Source organism: Myotis yumanensis, unplaced genomic scaffold (assembly GCF_028538775.1).
Source record: "Myotis yumanensis isolate MYYU_CA2020_CCGP unplaced genomic scaffold, mMyoYum1.0.hap1 SCAF_2, whole genome shotgun sequence".
NCBI classification, from domain to species: Eukaryota; Metazoa; Chordata; class Mammalia; order Chiroptera; family Vespertilionidae; genus Myotis; species Myotis yumanensis.
In genome coordinates this window covers 132,797,204-132,815,620 of record NW_027223753.1, presented here as the reverse complement: position 1 = coordinate 132,815,620, position 18,417 = coordinate 132,797,204, and the positions used below count along the sequence as shown (strand labels likewise).

Below are 18,417 nucleotides of genomic sequence, written 5' to 3'. Positions count from 1 at the left end.
TGAAATATAATATGATAAAGTTTTAAAACTGTATCTTATAAGTGATGGGAAGTCACTGGAAGAGTTTAGGGGGGAAGCTTGTTAGACCCAAAAACAAGTGCTTATGGCAGAGGAAAGCAAGAATCTTCTGAAAGTATCTCTCATTCTTTAACACCATCAAAATAAAGCCCTACTTAGAACAAATACATTTTCTGATCCCTCCTAACTCACACCCAGTCCTACTGAAGTTCTAGAATTTCCTGTACCAAGTTTTCTTCAGTCTTTACCAGGTTCAATATAAAGTGTTCCCTCTGCCTAGAATGAACTCTCCTCTTTCACCCACTTGTAGCTTGGCTGGCTCTCCTACTCTCTACTGGAGGGCAATTCAGGCTTTATTTCCCCAGGGAAGGCTTTCTACCTACCCAATCCACCTCACCCAGATTATATTAACAACTAGAAGCCCGGTACACAAAAATTTGTGCACTCGGGGGGGTCCCTCAGCCCGGTCTGTGCCCTCTCGCAGTCTGGGACCCTTCGGGGGATGTCCACCTGCTGGCTTAGGCCCGATCCAAGCTGGCAGTCAGACATCACTCTGGCAGCCCGGGAGCCCTCGGGGGATGTCCACTTGCCAGTGGGGAGCAGGCTTAAGCTGCAGTTTGACATCCTTAACACTGCTGAGGAGGCGGGAGAGGCTCCCGCCACCACTACTGTGCTGGCAGCCGTCAGCCTGGCTTGTGGCTGAGCAGAGATCCCCCTGTGGGAGTGCACTGACCACGAGGGGGCAGCTCCTGCATTGAGCGTCTGCCCCCTGGTGGTCAGTGTGTGTCATAGTGACCAGTGATTCCCAGTCGTTCTGCTGTTAGGGTCAATTTGCATATTACCCTTTTAGTATATAGGATAGAGGCCTGGTGCACGAGTGGGGGCCGGCTGGTTTGCCCTGAAGGTTATCCCAGGTCACGGTGGGGGTCCCACTGGGGTGCCTGGCCAGCCTGGGTGAAGGGCTGATGGCTGTTTTCAGGCTGGCCACGCCCCCCGGCAACCCAAGCACCCAGCCTCTTCTTTTTTTCTTTTTTTTTCTGGTATTTATCTTCTATAATTGAAACTTTGTAGCCTTGAGCGGAACTCAGGGCCGGCCAGGGCAGGTGGGAAGCTTGGCTTCCTCCATTGCCGGGGGCAACCCAAGCCTCCTGCTCACTCCAGCTCCGTGGCCGCCGCCATATTAGTTGGGTTAATTTGCATACTTGCTCCTGATTGGCTTGTTGGTATGAGCGTAGCAGAAGGATGGTTAATTTACATGTTTCTCTTTTATTATATAGGATAATTAAAATTACTGGACAGACGATTACAATGTGCATTCTGCATGCTTACCTCATTTAACCATCACAACTGTGGCTAGGTAACTGAGGCTTTCAGAAATTTGACATCTTACCCAAGGACACATTGCTATTAAAAAGTACCTAATTCAAAATCTGGCTGGCTTCAAAGCTTAACAGGGGTGTGAGACTCTGGTACTGTAGCACTAATGTACACAACAGAAAGGAACAGAGAACTTTTACTCTAACCTTCACCTAGTGCATTGATAGTGAACCTTTTGAGCTCGGCATGTCAGCATTTTGAAAAACCCTAACTTAACTCTGGTGCCATGTCACATGTAGAAATTTTTTGATATTTGCAACCATAGTAAAACAAAGACTTATATTTTTGATATTTATTTTATATATTTAAATGCCATTTAACAAAGAAAAATCAACCAAAAAAAATGAGTTCGCGTGTCACCTCTGACACGCGTGTCATAGGTTCGCCATCACTGACCTAGTGCCTGTGGCCCCGCCTTCCTGCTATTGTCTCTAAAAAAAGGGAAGAACTTGACACATGCTGCAACAGGACCAACTCAGTGAAAATACTGCTCAGGCTGCTCAGGTTGGTGCTTCCTAGCCCTGAGAAAGCAAACTGGCATATTAATGTGGGTCTGAGCTACCCCTTCACACACACACCTCCACCCACTCCCTGCAGGTGAACTCCCCTCCCCCCAATACAGACAGGCACACACCCTCCAGTGCTTGAACTGGTGGGATGACAACCTGGGGCTGGCAGGACAGAGGCTACTCAAGTCTAAAGCTCTGATGGATGGACTAGCAGCCCAACAGATAGCAGAGTGAGTACACATTAGAAGACTCAAGACAACACTGGCCAGGTGCCATACTCCAGGCCTCCTCCCAAGATTCACGAGGAGGAGACTGAAGCTGCTCCACACAGTTACTGATCTCCAAAGCCAGAAGTTCAAGTACACCAGTAGCCAGCAGAACGGGGACCCAAAAAGTCAGTGGCTGCCAACTATTTTGCTAGGATATTCACTGATATCATTGTAGTAACAACTATGTACCCTCTGGTACATTTTCAGTTGACATCAAAATCTTCACCATATGTTCAAGAATGTGATTTCTAGTATATTGTAAAAAAACTGACATTTAAAATGTCATATTACTTTTTCAAGTGTATCACATAGAACCTAAGTATCAGAGTGATTTTGAAACCCATTATTGTCCATTTAAAACTTCATGGACTATTCTTGAACAGATGAAAATTTTACACTGTTCCTTTTTCTCTTTTACTTACATTCTATTTTCCTATATAACTTTATCCTAAAATATTACTGTGCTTTATATCTTTTTTTACTATCCTATACTTCTTTGACACACACACATACACACACACATATATGTATATACTAAATTTGCTTTCACTGTGGCCTTAAATCTCTAAATGTTAAAATGGTGACTTCTGGATTCAGTTATAAATATAATTATTAACACTAGTTGATCAAAATAACATCACAAATTTGATAATTATTCAACATAAAAAGGAAAGACTGATAGAAAACGAATCTCTTAATGAAATTAGTGTTTGTTTTTTCATATATCCAGGGATAAATATACCTGGTGCTATGATTCAGATATTCAACACCAACTTTAGCTCTATTTTGTGATTTTATAAGGGCCGAGAAAAAGGCTCACTTAAATAAGTGGCTGAGAATTAAATACATTTGTTATAGCAATGTCTCCCTTTTGAAATTTTTTCTAAGTTATATTCCCAAATAACTTATTATCATCAAAAATATTTTAACCCTAGCCGGTTTGGCTCAGTGGATAGTGTCGGCCTGTGGACTGAAGGGTCCCAGGTTCGATTCCAGCCAAGGGCACATGCCTGGGTTGTGGGCTTGATCCCCAGTAGGGGGCGTGCAGGAGGCAGCCAATCAATGATTCTGTCTCATCATTGGTGTTTCTATCTCTCTCTCCCTCTCCCTCTCCCTTCCACTCTGAAATCAATAAAAATAAATTATTTTTAAAAAGGTCTTTAAAAATATTTTAAATGACCTGTTAGCTGAGAGGGAAAACAATGGAACCTACCTGACCGGTCAAAGAACTTTAGTCATAAGTCACTTACTTTCTAAACCCTTACAATGACATTCCAGTAGACTGGCATGTAGAGGTTCTGACACTCAGAGGAATGCAAAACAGAAGAGTCAATCTTTGTAAAGAAGGAGAAAGACAATTATATAAGGACAAGCTGGGAAAGAATATTACCCCCTTAGGCACATAGACAGCAGAGTAATTTTCTGAAAAATTATGTGGCAGTTAAGGATATGAAAGTTGACTATTATAATTTGATTGGGCCTACATATTCCTTAAAAAATTGCATAGTGTATTATTTGCACAATGTTTGTCATTTAATAACACAATTTTCATTCAATTTTTCTGTGACTTTATTCTTTTACTCTTCTATTATCCATTGTAGCTTCCTATATGAGAACATTTTATCTAGAATGTTTTATCTAAAAATTGCTAAGCACAATTGGTATCACCCTCTAGATTACAAAACCAATTCAATTTTCATGGTTAAAAAAAGAAATCCCTGCCCTGGCTGGTATGGCTCCATTGGTTAGAGCAATGTCCTGTATACCCCATCAGGGTACATACCCAGGTTGCTGGTTCAGTCCCTGGTCCGGGCTTGTACAGGAGGCAATCAATCGATGTTTCTCCCACTCTCCCTTCCTTTCTCTAAAATCAGTAAAAAATTTTAAGAAGACACAATGGAATACTATGCAGTAGTAAAAGAAGGAACTCTTACCATCTGCAGCAGCATGGATAGACTTGGAGAATATTATGTTAAGCGAAATAAGCCAGTCAGAGAAAGGTAAGTACCACATTATCTCACTCATATGTGGAATCTAATGAACAAAATAAACTGATGAACAAAATAGATCTAGAGACATAGAACCATGAATCAGACTGATGAGTTTCTATGGGGGTCTGGGAGGAGAGAGATTAACGGGGAACTTGTATGCATATATGCAGAGCCCATGGACACAGACAATAGTGTGATGAAGGCTTGAGAGGGGTGGGTGTAGGGAGGAGGGGGTCAATGGGAACTAGGAAAGAAAAAAAAAGTTGTTAGAAGAAAACATTATTTAGTATAATTAAGGAAAATAAAAAATTCCTAATAGAAGCAGTTCACTTAAATGATACAACTGCCTTATCAAAGTACACTTCAGGTCACATATATCAAAAAGGGCCAATGTTGATATGAAACTGGCTTTCGGGACATTTCCTATGAAGAGATGTTGCATTTGCAGAATGCCTAGTATGACAAGTCCAAACGCACTTCACAGGTGTCACAAGGTCTTACAATCTTCATGTTTCATGAAAATCTTCTACAAGATTCCTCTAATGGTTGTGTTTATTCTTATTCATTTACTTTCAAGTTCAAATCAAATCTCAGAGATCTGAACTAGAGGGGAACTTGGAGATGATTTCATCTCTTCCCTTCCAACTCATTTTCAGATATGATTTATTGAGACCCAGACAAGTCTGGTGATAGGTCCAGTGTCTTTATCGGGGTGATGAAAGGACCAAGACTGATTGAAACCCTGGCTGCATGCCTCACTGTCCATCGGTGTTGCTCTCACTATGCCACTTGATCAATGATCTTGCACGGTGCCCTGACAACTTCTTTGGAATGTCATACTCTCAATAGCCATCTGAGTGCACTGCATCTGGCCATTTAAAGAGCAAGTTAAAAAAGACACAGGAATATGTTCATGGAATTCAGAACTAGCCATGCTTTGTCTAAGTCACAGAACTATTGTAAGGATCAACTGACATAAAGTAGATAAACTGTTAAAACAGGAGGTTTTGTAAACTGTAATGAATGATACATATATAAGAAATGTTCAAGGTCATAAAACCTAAAACATAACTATTGAGAGGTTCTTAAAGAAAAACCTATATGTCTTATCAAAAATGTAGGTATGCCACAAAATATCTATGCCAAATTTTACCCACAAAGAAGTTGATTGGATACATTTTAAAGATATATTAAATATATATTGTTAGGAGTAATCTTATAAAAATATAACTGAGATGGAAATAAACCTGAAATTCAGCAAAAATGTAACCAGCATTTGTAGAACTTTGGCTTCTTTCTAAAACTGTACCAAAATGTTAATTCTAAGAGTAAAAGGTTAAATAAAATCATACTTTCATATTTTCATTTAATTAAAAAAATATTTTAAATTTAAAAAGAAAAACAATTTTTTAAAAAATTCCTTTTGTTTCCATGAGAGGGCGCTCATTCCCTCACTTTAAAATCTGGTTTAGAAATGAAGAATAAATCAATTTATGCAAGTACACCTAAGTATGTTTTCCCGCCATTTCATTTTTAATTCTTCAAAAATTCTAATGATGAGAATTTCCTCCTACGCTTTCTTGGCATTGTTTCCTCCTTGTCTCTCATACAAGGGCCATCTATGTCCATATTTGTTACCACAGCATCTCAGATAAGAAGTCCTGAGTGAAGGTTTGTTTCTGGTGGCAAGACTGAACACACTGCACACAAGGAGTCGCATCTGTGAGGAAAAGGTGGGTATACTCCCAAGACTGGACTACAGCCCTTTCACAGCAGCACGTTAGGTAGAAGAAAAGGCACAGACTTTCGAGTCACAGGTCTTGACTGGCCGTAAACTGATACACCTGGCAATTTTTCTAACCTCTGACTAAGAGGGGCTGAAAGTTACTATCTCCCAGTGATTTGCACAGATTAATGTTGAAAATGTACATAGAGCCAACATAAGGACAAAACAGAAACCAAGCTACTAGTCATTTCTGCTTCCCCCAACTACCTCACTCCACTCCACCCCCGCACCACCTTTAGATTCTGGTAATGAAATCTGGTTATATAATAGTTTCCCCTCTAAATGTGAACTATGTGAATGCTGGGTTAGTGAAGACAGTATCCAAATAAAAAATATTTACAGACAGGCCAGGCTTAACAGAGGCTTCCCTGCCCCCACCCCCACCCCCGCACCGCCCCGCCCCCCACCCCGACCCGACCCCAAGCTTTCTACAAAGTGCCCACAAAATTCCCAAAGTTCGTAATATTTCCAATTAATCCTCCCCTCATATATATTTGAGGGCAGAATATATAATCCATCATTGTATCCCCAGTGCTTAGCAAAATGCCTGGTATATAAACACTGCCTAAATTGTGAATAAGTAGATGACCTTCCCAAATCTTAAGGTATTGGTTCTTAAAGACCCTCCCTTGGCAGGCAAGAGACAGCAAGTTACTAAATTATGACAATTCAATCTTGAAAGAACTACAACAGTTGTGTCAATAAATTGCAATGGAAACACAAAGGGTAGAACTAATTTTGCCAAGGGTATATGAGACAGCTTGATGGAGAACTGGTTATAATCACAGTAACAATAATAAAAAGAACATTAACACATATGAAGGGCATACCATATGTCAAATACTATTCTAAGCCATATATATATGGCTTAGAATAGTGTGTGTGTGTGTGTGTGTATATATATATGTATGTGTGTGTGTGTATATATATATATAATTCATTTACCTTCCCAAATAACTATATGAAATAGGTACTATTTTTTCCCATTTCACAGAGAAGAATGGTGAGGCAGAGATGTTAAGTCTCTTCACTAAGTCATATGCTGTAATATGCAGAAGTGAAATTTGAACCCACACTTTGACCACTGTACAGAGGAAGAAGGGAGCTCATTCCTGGCAGAGGGAAAAGGACCTAAAGGATAAAGGACTCTTGTCTAGTCATGATAAATATTTAGTCTTAACAATGCAAACAGCCGAGGAGCAAAGGAGGCTGTACTCTAGTAGTGACACAATGCAGTATGGTCCATTAAGAAACGGCCTGACAGAGTGGGTAAGACACACTCCCGAAGCTCTTCCAAATGTGAGGTGTATATCATTGGGCAAGTTACTTAAGCTCTGTGTGCCTCAGCTTTCCTATCTGTAAAATGAAAATAACAATAACTACCCCAGAATTTTGTACAGAGGATTATATTACTATGTATAAAGTGATTAGGACGTTGCTTGGCATGTCGTACTTGCTAAAATAAGCAAGCAGATGAATACTACAAGTGGGAGACGATGCTGGGGGCTGTTGTAATAAGCCAGGTAAGAAATAACGAAGACCTAAGTAAGCAGTAACAGTGGAGACAAAGGGAGATCCAAATTAAGAAATTTCTCAGGTAGAACAAAAGTATTTGGTGGGCATTTAGACTTGGATGGGGGCAGGGTAGTGGTGTGTGGTAGTACCTAGGGGAATCCCCAAGACCACCCTAAGCTCTGACACCAACTATAAGATCAGGGTCCCCACGACCACTTTCAGGTTTACTTATTAGCTAGGAGGACACACAGGACTCACTGTTATAGTCACGCTTATGGTTATGGTTTATTACAGCAAAAAGATATGGATTAAAACCAGTCAAGGTAAGAAATGCATGAGGCAGAGGACAGAAAATTTCAAAGCATGAAGTTTCCAGTGGCAAGTGTGTGAAACATGGGTAAGGATAACTTTTCCTTGCCACAGTGTGTGATAATTCGCATAGGAGTACTGCAGCTATGGAGGCTCACCAGAGCCTCAGTGTCTACATTTTATTTTGCCTCAGCCATACAGAGATGATAGACAGCCTTATGTGGCCGATTGCTGACCCCTCCAGAGGTTGGAGGTCAAAGGTCACAGGCCAAGCTGATGTTGTGGCCCAGAGACCTCACCATAAATCATAGTTAGACTCTACTGTGTGACTTAAGCCCCCAGGAAAACAGACACTCTTAGGCAGGGTATGGCAAGGACTGAGACCACCTCTAAGGACCTGAGGGAAAATGCCAGACCTGTTTTTGAGTAAAAGTCATTCTTTACTGCAAAGGCAGTGAAGGTGTGGAAAAGAGAGGAAACTAGATGGATGGGATGCCTTCAACTGAGATAAAGTATGCAAGTAGCAAATACAAAATAGAATTGGAAAGGAAAAATAATAATATGCTTTTGAGTTTGCTTGGCATCGAACTAAATGAAGTTACCAGAAAACACCTAGAAGTACGGGGCTGAAGCTTGGGAAGGACTGGATAGCTTGAAATGACAGCACAGTGAGGGAAGTTTACAGACATGCCATGCGGGGCCTCTCTGAAGGAGAACATGCAGGCAACAGGTAGAGCAAAAACAGAACCAGGGTAAACTCCAACTTATAGGGTTGCTCAGAGGGTGACTGTGCAAGAGTGTTCATTACAAAACAATAAAACTAAAATAAATACTAAATCTTCTCCTCTACCACAGGAAACTGAAAATATTGAGCAAATTACTTTCTCGGTAGGACTAAAATACCCTCGCCTTTCCCAGGACGTAGACTGCAAACTAGATTGTACACAACATTATGTCTTGCAAATAAACCGTCAAAAAACAAAAATATTTTTCCCCCCGATGCTATTTTTCATGCTCAGACTACTTTCTAAGCTGAGAAAGCCTTTATGTTGCCTATGGCAAATTTAGCACATGTTTATGCAACACTTAAATTACCACGAAAACCCAACAAAAAAGGTAGATGAAGCAGAAGGCACAGCTAATTAAATGGATTTGAGGTTCACTGCTCATTTTGTTTAGGGTCAAGTAATACTTTATAAATTTGTCTGAGCATATTAAATACAAAAATAACTCATTACAGGGTATGGGCAGCCAGATTACTATAAAGTCTGCAGACAATATACCTCCTGAAATCTGTGGTTTTTAAAAAACCATCCATGTATGTATAATTACATCACAGGTATAAGAAGCATACAGAATAGAAGTTGGCAGTGGGAGTTCCTGAGTCAGAGCCTGGACGCAAATCTCAGCTCTGCCACTTACTAGATGGATGAACTTAGGAAAGTTACTTAAACTCCATCCAGTTCCCTCAGGCTTGAAAAATGGGAAACAAACCTCCTAAGTTCATTCTGAGGATCACAGTTAGTGTTGGGCGGCACGTAATAAGCACGCAACAGGAGTTTGGTTACTTGGGTCAATACATTGCATACTGAAAACCTCATGAATTTACTGTTCACTTCACTATCCATTCTTTCTCATTTATTCTGTGACAGAAAATACCCATTTTAAAAACTAGTTTTGGCCAGAACCGGTTTGGCTCAGTGGATAGAGCGTCGGCCTGCGGACTCAAGGGTCCCGGGTTCGATTCCGGTCAAGGGCATGTACCTTGGTTGTGGGCACATCCCCAGTGGGGGGCGTGCAGGAGGCAACTGATTGATGTTTCTCTCTCATCGATGTTTCTGGCTCTCTATCCGTCTCCCTTTCTCTCTGTAAAAAATCAATAAAATATATTAAAAAAAAACAAAAAACTAGTTTTGAAATAAAAAGCACAAAAATAAAGTACATTTTCATATTACAGTATTTACAAGTTATAAAACCTGCTTAATTTGTCCTAAAATTATCTCCGACTTAATCTCTTTGTTTTAAAAAGTGCTTTAAACTTCCTTTGTATAGAAGGAACTGCTACTGAGTTGACCCAACAAGAGATGACTAAGACAGCCATCTGATCAAGTTCCAGATATTATCTGTAGCCGTGTCACTTTTCTTCCCTGAGCAGAATGCACCAGGTTTTTGTCCCTAACTTCACAAGCAATGCTCTCTTCCCTCCGTCTAAAATGCCTGGCTCCTTTTGCCAAGGTGACTACAGACGGTCCTCGGGTTACGTCGGACTCGACGTGCGTCATTTCGTGGTTACATCGCCATCTCCAATTTATTTTTTATTTTTATTTTTTTTTAAATATATGTTATTGGTTTTTACAGAGAGGAAGGGAGAGGGATAGAGAGTTAGAAACATTGACGAGAGAGAAAGATCCATCAGCTGCCTCCTGCACGCCCCCCACTGGGGATTCACCCGCAACCAAGGTACATGCCCTTGACCGGAATCGAACCCAGGACCCTTCAGTCCGCAGGCCGACGCTCTATCCACTGAGCCAAACCGGTTCGGCCATCTCCCATTTATTTATATAAAAAAAAGTTCCATCATTTTGACGTATGTACATATGTGCTTTATGTTTTTTATTATTTATTTGCCACAAGTAAAGGTCAGGAATTATCTTTGTTTTAAATTTTTTTTACTGTTTCACTCATTACTGCTGTGTATGTGCTCCATGTGAGTGACGTAGGTGCTTATGTAGGTGGGTTCAACTTACGGAGAAAATCGCTTTATGTTGCACCATAGGAACGGATCTCCGACGTAACCCAAGGACCTACTGTATATAAGTCACCAAGACCTGACTGCTCCCCAGGCCTTTGCTGGCACCGTCAGATAAGCCCAGGTACTCTGCCTATTTCTATCAGGATACTTACGGAATTAGAGGTTTACATAGCTTTAACCATGTCCCCTCGCCCCCGTGACCACAGACTAAAAGCGCAGTGAACACAGGGACTGTCTTGCTCTTTGCATCCCACAGCGCACGGTATGTGAAGAACTCAGTATGAAGAGCCCAGAGAGTAACATTCTGAAAAAGGAAAAACTCACCAAACATACAAATCAGACTTCCCTCACTTACTTCTATGGGTCCAATGCTTATCTGTGTTCTGCGATACATTTAAGGAATCTGTGTCTATATGTGTGCGCAAGCTCCCACGTGTGTTCAAAACATCGCTGGCCATACAGAGGGAAGAAATATGATTGCCAAAAAAAAAAAAAAAAAAAAAAAAAACTTTAATGAAGATAAAGCAGTGCTGGCTTTAAAGATGTGCTGTATTATCTTCTGGATTCCAGAAACAGGTCAAATATCCTCAAAAGCTTAAGAGGGATTTGTTACAGTAGAGCTAATTTTGTCAAGTTGGTGGGCATGCCTGTGTCAAAGATCAAAGCAACTGTTGAAGGCAAAGGCACAACGACTTGTGTTTGCTGTCACTGCAGCTTTACCTCCCTTACTGTGTCCCTATGACCGAATCCTTCTCCCCCTGGCCCTTCCCTTCTGCAGCCTCCGTAGACATCGCAGCCAAGGTTAGACTCCTCTCTTTCATCCTCACAGCGCCCTCCCCCACGACAGCTCCTTTCTTATTCTCTGGCAAAGAACTGAATAATTCAGAGGTGAATCAGACTAACCTTGCTGCGCTCCAGGCATCTCCAAGTTCTCTGGAATACTGTGTGTCAAAATGGTCCAGTACCACTTTGCAAAGCTGTTTGGCAAGCTTCCTCTCTGGTTTTGCTGTCAGCTATGATGATAAGAAAAAGTTGCTGACACACCCTTGATATTACAAATTTACTGAACCTCCGCATTAGCAGTCTTTTTTCTTAAGGACACGTCAGATAATTACCAGTTCTTGCAATGGGAGCAGCACCTCACACACGAGCAAACTGTACTACCGTGCTCTGCCTACTGGTTTTAAAAAGTGTTTCTCCAGGCGACTACGGCTCCGATGTACAGCAATGGCAAAAGCAGTCTAGCGCTGTTAACGCAGAAAGCCAACGGAGGCAAGTCATTTTAGATGTTAACATTAGGGGGGACTGGGGGAGACGCATATGGGAAGTCTGTATGATCTTTGGAACTTTTTGGTAAATGTAAAGTTATTCCGAAATAAAGTTCATTTAGAAGAAAAGTCACTGGTTTCCTCGGGGACTTCCTTGCAATTCTGTTTCATTTACGCGTCCAGGAAAGGCTTATGGAGGGCCGACTAAGTAACCGGCACTGCTCTGCGCTCCCAGGGCTGAGCGGGGCGACGGCGCCCGCCCCCGAGGAGCCGCCATCCAGCTCAGCCGAGGGCGCAGGTCCTGCAGCCCGCGCGCGGGGAGCACAGGTTACCTGCGGGGAAGGTGCGTCTCGGACGAAAACCACGGGCAGCGCTCACGAGCTAGCGTTGTGGGCAGTGAAACCAGAGAAACCCGGAGATCCCCCCAGTTCCCCAGTCCCTGCGCCCTGCGGCCCCGCCCAGGCCCTTCCATAAGCGTCCGGCCCGACCCTCACCCGGGCCAACATCATCCCGCCAGGAGATGCCAAACAAGAGGTCTCCACCGTCCAACATCTAAAGCACCAGGGAACCAAAAGCGCCCGGCTTCGGAGTTCCGCCGGAATTCCCTTCCTTGACGTACTTTAACTTCTCGCGAGATACTGCTTTGCCAGCGTTATCGAAATCTCGCCAAAGTGGCGTAGGTCCCGCGAGAGGCACTCGCGGAGTTCCTTCCATCCGCGGCTGGAGGGGGCGGAGCCTACTCCTGGGGGCGTGGCCGGGGCCCCTGGGCGGACCCGCCTTGGAACTCCGGCCGGGCGCTGAGCCGACATTGACTTTTGTGCTCTTGGGGCTCCGTAAAAATTGTTTTTAAATGTTCTCAAAAGCGAAGCTAGTTGCCGAATCAATCTACCAAATCTCATTTCGTCTCCGTTAGCCCAGAGACGCAGAACTCAGGAAAAAAGGATGGATAAGGTGAAAGAGAAATGGTCACATTTCCTAGAGGTGGCCCATGGGGTAATCTTTTTCTTTTAATGAGGGTTACATGATCGAATTGATTAAAATAAACAAGTAGAGCGCTTAGCGCAAAGGCTAGGAATCAGTAAACGCTCGAATGTTAGCTGCTGCTGTGCATTATTTTCACTGTCATGATCTTTATGATTATCAAGTTCTGATACCAAATGCCTGAAGGTCAAAATGACCGGCACACCGGCCCCGGCCCCCGCCTGTGCTAGGGGCGGTGTTACCGGTTCTCAGGTGAGGGATCGCAGTTTGTTTGTTCTTTAAAGGCTACTTTCCAGCTGCTCCCTTGTAACAGCAATCAGCAGCCTAACAGAGAAAACAGTGCTTAATGTGATCCCTGATATTTAATGAGCATCATGATTTTGAGACCCTTGACACTCAAAGTATCAGTGTAGGTGTGTAGACTATAGGTGCAAATCTTAGGACCATGTAAACGAGTAAATGTTATTACCACTAATGTGATTTGAAGCTTAATTTATTTATTTAAACAAGTTCTCCAGCAATCTAAAAATAAATTTAGATTTGGTGGTAAAAAAATATATAGTATTAAGAAGTGAAATGAGCACTGTGAATATGCTTAAACTACAAAGCATATTCACTTTCTAGAATACATCTTAATAAGTTACTACTAAACAGGAAAGTATTTTTTTTACAATCTTAAGCAATTTTATTGTGAAGTCATTTATCTAAGAAATGTTTCAGAATAAGTATACTTCATAGACTCTCTCCTATACTGTTTATGGATATTCATATTTACATAAGACATCTCTCCAAAAACTTCATGTTTATATAGAGGTTTACGTGTCAAAAAGTAAAGATAGACTTTATAGTAAAACAGTCTGACATTAAGAGAACATTAAGCCTAGCCGGTTTGGCTCAGTGGATAGAGCGTCAGCCTGCGAATTGAAAGGTCCCAGGTTCGATTCTGGTCCAGGGCACATGCCCCGGTTGTGAGCTCGATCCCCAGTGAGGGATTTGCAGGAGGCAGCCGATCCATGATTCTCTCTCATCATGGATGTTTCTATCTCTCTCTCCCTCTTTCTTCCTCTCTGAAATCAATAAAAATACTTTTTTAAAAAAAGAGAACATTAAGATGGCAGACAAACACAGGAGACACCTGCCATCAAAGCAGGAGAACCACGCATAGTTACAGGCACTTGGTCTTGGACTTCAGGTGAGCAGCTAGTTAGCTGAGGCTCTCAATTTAGGCTTCCAAAGCCATGTGTACAAATCCCAGCAGACAACCCACTGGGAGTGGGAAGTAAATGTAATAACTTGTATTTTAATTTTATCTAATCTTTAAAAAATGTTTAGGGGGATATATGTATGAAGTACAATAGACCAACGCATTTAACTGTTACGGGCTGAAACATATCCCCTCAAAATTCATATGTTGAAGCCCTTAACTCCCAATCCCTCAGGATGTGACATATTTGGAAAAGGGTCTTTCCAGAGGTGATTAAGTTAAAAGGAGGTCGTTAGGGTGGATCTGACTAGAGTCCTTATAAAAAGAGGAAATTTGGACACGAGGATAGAACATACACAGAGACAAGGCCATGTGAAGACACAGGGAGGAGGTCATCTGTGAGCCAAGGAAGAGAAATTCCAGAAGAAACCATCCCTACACCTTGACCTGGCATTCCAGACTTCAGAATTATGAGAAAATAAATTGCAGTTATTTAAGCCACCCAGTCTGTGGTACTTTGTTATGTATATTCAAAATGCTTACTGAAAGGGATGCATTATTTTAAAATTTGAAGACCACTGGTTCATTCCCTAAGTCGTATATTCTGTTTCCTCATCAGCACACAGAAGAAATTTACAACTCAGGTTCTAAACATGCAAATGATTTTTGTCCTGATTTTCCTTTAATTATAAGCTAATCCCCTTATTAAAGGAAATTCATTTATGATTTCCTATTTTTTTCTCAAAAGAGGGCTTCTATTCTTCTGTTTCCACAAAGCTATAGAATTATCACTATGTTGTTAATTTATACCACATTTTAATATGCATATTGAAATATCTGAATTTTTTGTTCTTTGGATGAACTGGACAATATATATATATATATATATATATATATATATATATATATATATTTGGACTATATTTCTTGGTAAATTAAGTAGTCATTATTAACAGAATTTGCAACATATACTCCTTGTATAGAAAAACTTATAGCAAAAGGTATTACAATTTATAAGTTACAACTTCAGCTTCAGTTTTGATAAATTTTTGCTACCTGGAAGCATTGGTTTCTTTAGTGTGGAATGCGATAAATTGAATAATATAAATAGCTTGGCATATAGAACTAAGTAAACTAAAATATTGTCTTAGTAAAAGAACACTTAGTAAGAAATCAACTGCAAATATACTGACTGGCATATTCTACAGTTGAATGTTTCTGAGCTACTGACAGGAAGTTTTACATATTAAGTGAATTCTATATAGTCCTTCATATGACACTTAAAAGAGTATTTAATTTTAAACTTGCATAAAAATTTCAAATTTTCTTTCCTATTATAAAAGTAAGCAAAATTACAAAAATTAGTTTGAAAATTTGAGGAAAAAACACAACCAGTAACTCTAAAACATATTATTAGCATTTTGCAACACTTCTTTCTAATGTTGTTTCCATACAGCTTTATAATTGAAATCAATTAAATACAATACTAGAGGCCTGGCATATGAAATTCGGGCACTGGAGTGGGGGGTGTCCCTCAGCCGAGCCTGTGCCCTCTCTCAGTCTGGGGCTCTTGCAGTCTGGGACCCCTCGCTCCTTACCTCCCGCCTGCAGCAGAGGTGGGAGAGGCTCCTGCCACTGCCACTGCCACTGAGCTCGCCAGCCGTGAGCCTGGCTTCTGACTGAGCGGTGCTCCCCCTGTGGGAGCACACTGACCACCAGGGGGCAGCTCCTGTGTTGAGCGCCTGCCCCCTGGTGGTCAGTGCGAGTCACAGTGACTGATCATTCTGACAGTCATTCCGCCATTCAGTCGATTTGCTTATTAGGGTTTTATTATATAGGATTGTACATGTTATATATGCATTTTACATATAAAGGCATATAGAATTATCTTTCATATAAGTAAAAACATATCTTTTGGTCAGTAGGTTTAACTTAACAAATGACAGACATCAAATCATAGAGAATCATAAGATGATATCTGATTTTTAACTGTCTTTAAATTATTTCCCACATATATGAAACCTTTTGCAATTTTTTTCCATGTAAAATAGCAAAAAAATTATTTTAATCTATCCACTAAAATGTCTTTCAACAATTATATTTTAAAAGCTTTCTATTATTTTATTACCCCAAAGAAATAATTTAAATTTATCAAATGACAAGAAAAACAGCATACTAATATAAATTATGTTTATTGTTGAAATTGTCATAATTTATGATATATTAATAAAAATGCAGCACATAACAAAATAGACATTTAGCTGTTAAAAGCCATCTGGATTTACAAAACTTCTTTTAAAGTATTTTTAGAATCCTTTAAGAATACAAATTAATTTTTGAGATATATAAAACATGAATTCTGCTTCATTAAATATTTAATTTCAAAATTATTTTAATTAAATGGGCTCAGTGATTATTGTATACTACAGTAACCACAAATTAAAAAAAAATTTATTCTCAAATTAGATGTATTTTAAAAAGATGGCAAAAGTATGAGTTTAGTTTTTTTAAATGAAGAAATGTAAATGTTATAAAAGAAACCAAAAAGATATACAAATGAGTTTTTTCTCTAAAATCCAGTTCAAAATTTACATCTGTCTCCTTGTGTTGATTTTCCTTACATTTCAGCTGCCCATCACATTTAGGTTGTTATGAATTTTATATCTGAAGTAGAATGCTAGGTGGGTTCCATGTACAAAACTCAAAAAAGCTGACTCGAGTAATAAGTGACCTGATTAATGAAAGTACAGGAAGTTTAAAATGCAAATAAATGGTGATGCTCTCAAGTAAAACTTTCAAATAATCACACTAAACTGCCTTCAACATACTTCTCATATTATTGTCAGTACAAGTTACCAAGTTGACCAATTTTGAAAAGGTTATATAGGAATCATACTGTTTGTAGTGTTTTTACCATGATAGAAATATGTGCTTTCAGTTAAATGCAACGTTATGAATCTACTCCTCAAAACATACATCTAAAAGCCAGACAAATAGAGAATCCTATAGATGCCATTCTTCTGTGTGAGAGAAATGCTATTATTTTTAAATTGAGAAATTATTTTGGAATTGTTTCTTTATTCTTGCTTTAGTACCCAAGTATATCCCTGTTATGAAACACAAGTTTCTGAAACTTCAGTAGCTTTTCTGTCTTTTTGCCTTTAATTTCAAGGCACTAAAGAATTACAATAACCTATGAGTCACTGCAGCTGCTGATAGACAAAGGAGTGACAAGGAGAAATGATCTCTGAAGGGTTTCACCTTTTAAAGAGGGGCTTATTGGGACTTTTAATAATATCTCACATAACCTTTTTATTTCATTTTTTGAGTCTCTTTTATTAGGATCATCATCAAAGAAAATAACAACAAAAAATTGAACTTTCTGCTTGGGTAGTGCTTTCAAGTAATATAATTTGTTAGAATAAAGATCTGAGAATCTATTTTTAAAAAGTATTATTTTAAAATTAGGTCAAATTAGTATGTATACGTCAAGAACAATACTATTATAAAACATACCTCAAAACATATAAATATATCATTTGTATAGTTAATGTTTGTCCAGTATACCAACTCTATTTTCCAGATACAATTTAAACAAAGCATCTATAGAAAAGTATACTGTCAATCTCATAGTAATTAAAATTCTTAAACAAAAGTTTTAGAAAAATATAAAAAGTTAAAAATTTAGGTTATAAATTCCCAAGAGTTCCCCTTCCATGCACATGTATCTTACAAAAAAGGTTTACGGTACAGAAATAAAGACTATTAAACAAATAGTAATGAAAGTGTGCAAAGTCCACTGGCTTTTTCTGAAAGGTTTTCTTTCAGGAATATGCCCAAGAGTGGGGATGTATAAACCAGAGTCAATACTAACTCCTGCTAATTTGATACATAATGCTCATCCCATCTGCTGGTCTTTTTGTTTCCTTTTTTTTTATTAAACCATGAACAACATGTATAAGTAATTATCAGATCAGAGATCTTTGGTTATCAATCTCCTCGCTGAAATTGCTATGGTAATCTTGCCCCAGTCATCAATGTACAGGGTTTTTCATTTTTGAGAAAGAAGGTCTTCTAGGTCATCTTGCTGATATTAAGACGGCTCATCCATGCAACTTGGTTATGAGATCATGTCATGAGCATCACTGTTTGGTCTCTGTCGCACCGCCAGCGGAGGCAGTGGCTTCCCATAAAAATCTATGTAGAGAAGGAATAATAAAAATACCAAACAGTTATGGTAAATAAATATTTCTGACACAATTCATTATTTGCCAACTAATACCTTAAAAAATAAAAAGAGATCTGACTTGACAGATGAAGCAATGGGAGAAAATCACAATCAAACTCAAAGAAAACTTGAATAAATTTAAAAGACAACCATAGAGTAAATTCTTAACTCTAGATTATAAATTAATCTCTACTTCATTTAATAAAAAGC

General features: G+C 39.6%; 2 protein-coding genes across 4 annotated transcripts in view; both read right to left on the bottom strand.

The window, feature by feature from the left end:
- NSUN3 (NOP2/Sun RNA methyltransferase 3) overlaps positions 1 to 12,381 on the bottom strand; it is a 68,406-nt gene extending 56,025 nt beyond the window's left edge. For both annotated transcript variants that reach the window (XM_070406042.1, XM_070406040.1), the window contains exons 1-2: positions 12,289 to 12,381; positions 11,430 to 11,539 (exon numbers count right to left, since the gene is read on the bottom strand). In XM_070406042.1, the coding sequence (XP_070262143.1) occupies positions 11,430 to 11,539; positions 12,289 to 12,303 (125 nt within the window). In that variant the 5' untranslated portion in view covers positions 12,304 to 12,381. The remainder of the gene's footprint in view (positions 1 to 11,429; positions 11,540 to 12,288) is intronic.
- A 3,975-nt stretch (positions 12,382 to 16,356) lies between these two features.
- ARL13B (ARF like GTPase 13B) overlaps positions 16,357 to 18,417 on the bottom strand; it is an 86,335-nt gene continuing 84,274 nt past the window's right edge. For both annotated transcript variants that reach the window (XM_070406038.1, XM_070406039.1), the window contains one exon: positions 16,357 to 18,176. In XM_070406038.1, the coding sequence (XP_070262139.1) occupies positions 18,100 to 18,176 (77 nt within the window). In that variant the 3' untranslated portion in view covers positions 16,357 to 18,099. The remainder of the gene's footprint in view (positions 18,177 to 18,417) is intronic.